Genomic DNA, 1,605 nt, shown 5'->3' on the forward strand with positions numbered 1-1,605 from the left:
GTCACAAGACATTATACAGACAGGCTCTGGTATCATGCCTACCTGGCAACAGAGCTAAAAAGTGTGGGATCATTTTAAGAAAATGAAAGAGAAACCTGTGTAATATCTGCAGAGCAGACCTTGCCTTCCACAGCAATTATTTTTAGTTGGCATATTTCTAAAACCTAACGATGGTTATATAATAGCAGCTGCATTCTGGCGTGATAAGCTGTATGTTTTATATTCAATTGACGTATGATCCAATTAGTCGACTAATCGAAAAAATAATCTGTGATTAGTCGATTATAAAAATAATCGTTTGTGCAGCACCAATCTAGACATGTTCGAAAGAAAACATCCCAGTTAGTGTTGTCAGAACAGTCTGAGAGTTGTTCTTTGTTTGTGTCAGGCCAGACTTGTATCTGTTTGATGACTGATTTGGTTCTTTTAACCATAGTTTTGGCAAAAAAAATCTCCCAATCCAGGTGTGCCAAACTTGTTGCATCAAACCCAAAAATGATCTGAGGCTGTAAATTTAGAAACAGGCAGTAACTCTGCACCACCTTCCTCTTCCTCTGTAGATCCTGTTTGTGGCTGGACTGGCCTTCGTCATTGGACTAGAGAGGACTTTCCGTTTYTTCTTCCAGAAGCACAAGATGAAGGCCACCGGGTTTTTCTTAGGGGGGGTGTTTGTGGTGCTTATTGGGTGGCCCATCATCGGAGTCGTCCTGGAAATTTATGGTTTTTTTCTTCTCTTCAGGTATGAGGAAGCAAAACAGCAAGTTGCAAAACTTGATGGACAATTCAGACAATAAGTCAAATATTGTGTCYTCTTCAACATGATTTGGTTTAGAGTTAAAAGCTACCTGCTGCTAAAGGTGCAGGTGTCCTTGGTTTTGTTGGGTTGTTTGTGACTCTCTCTCTCCTGTCTCCACCTGCAGGGGTTTTTTCCCAGTTGTGGTAGGTTTCATCAGAAGAATACCGGTYCTGGGCTCAATCCTGAACCTGCCTTTCATCAGTGCAGTGAGTACGACTCTGTGACTGCTTGGCATGCAGCATGGCTCTTTGATTGGTCGTTAAGCCTGATCCAACACCTCAGTCACAACACATGAATTAATCTGTCACATTTGCGGCTGTCTGTGCTCACAGCTGCAGACTAAACATGAAGAAACAGTTCMGATTACATACATCCATGTTTTGCTGTTTGAGGGGATGACGTCTCTGTCTGTTCTGACTTTTTTTTTTTAAAGCCGTCCTAAAGCTCTGAGGACAATCAGCAGCAGTGGTCAGTCGCTGCCGATTTCCCTGCATGATCAACCGTTTWCACCTCGTCATCATGGACATGAATCGTGAATTTAACATTGTTTTACATCCGCTTTGTGTACTTTGAACTTGTGCAAAATTCTTGAGCTGCCTCTCTTTCCTTTACATTTAGAAACAGAAGTTTGGCTGYTTTTTCTCAGTTTGTGCCCTTGTTCCTGATTTTCACAGGAATTTCGGCCTAAGCTCTGACTCAAACCTACTAAATGTTTTGTACTCAAGACTAGATATACTAAAGGGCCAATATTATGTGTTTCTCAGGCATACATTTAAATACTATACCATAATAAAGTATCTATGTCACCT

At 41.2% G+C, this 1,605-nt stretch overlaps 1 protein-coding gene across 2 annotated transcripts in view; it reads left to right on the forward strand.

The window, feature by feature from the left end:
- LOC106532178 (vesicle transport protein GOT1B) overlaps positions 1–1,605 on the forward strand; it is a 10,426-nt gene that overhangs the window by 2,401 nt on the left and 6,420 nt on the right. The window contains exons 3-5 of one of the 2 annotated variants that reach the window (XM_014028197.1): positions 561–739; positions 921–1,002; positions 1,230–1,264. In XM_014028197.1, coding sequence (XP_013883651.1) covers positions 561–739; positions 921–1,002; positions 1,230–1,238 — 270 coding nt within the window. In that variant the 3' untranslated portion in view covers positions 1,239–1,264. The remainder of the gene's footprint in view (positions 1–560; positions 740–920; positions 1,003–1,229; positions 1,265–1,605) is intronic. The other variant, XM_014028196.1, reaches the window with a different exon arrangement.

This window comes from Austrofundulus limnaeus, unplaced genomic scaffold (assembly GCF_001266775.1).
Source record: "Austrofundulus limnaeus strain Quisiro unplaced genomic scaffold, Austrofundulus_limnaeus-1.0 Scaffold725, whole genome shotgun sequence".
Taxonomy (NCBI): Eukaryota; Metazoa; Chordata; class Actinopteri; order Cyprinodontiformes; family Rivulidae; genus Austrofundulus; species Austrofundulus limnaeus.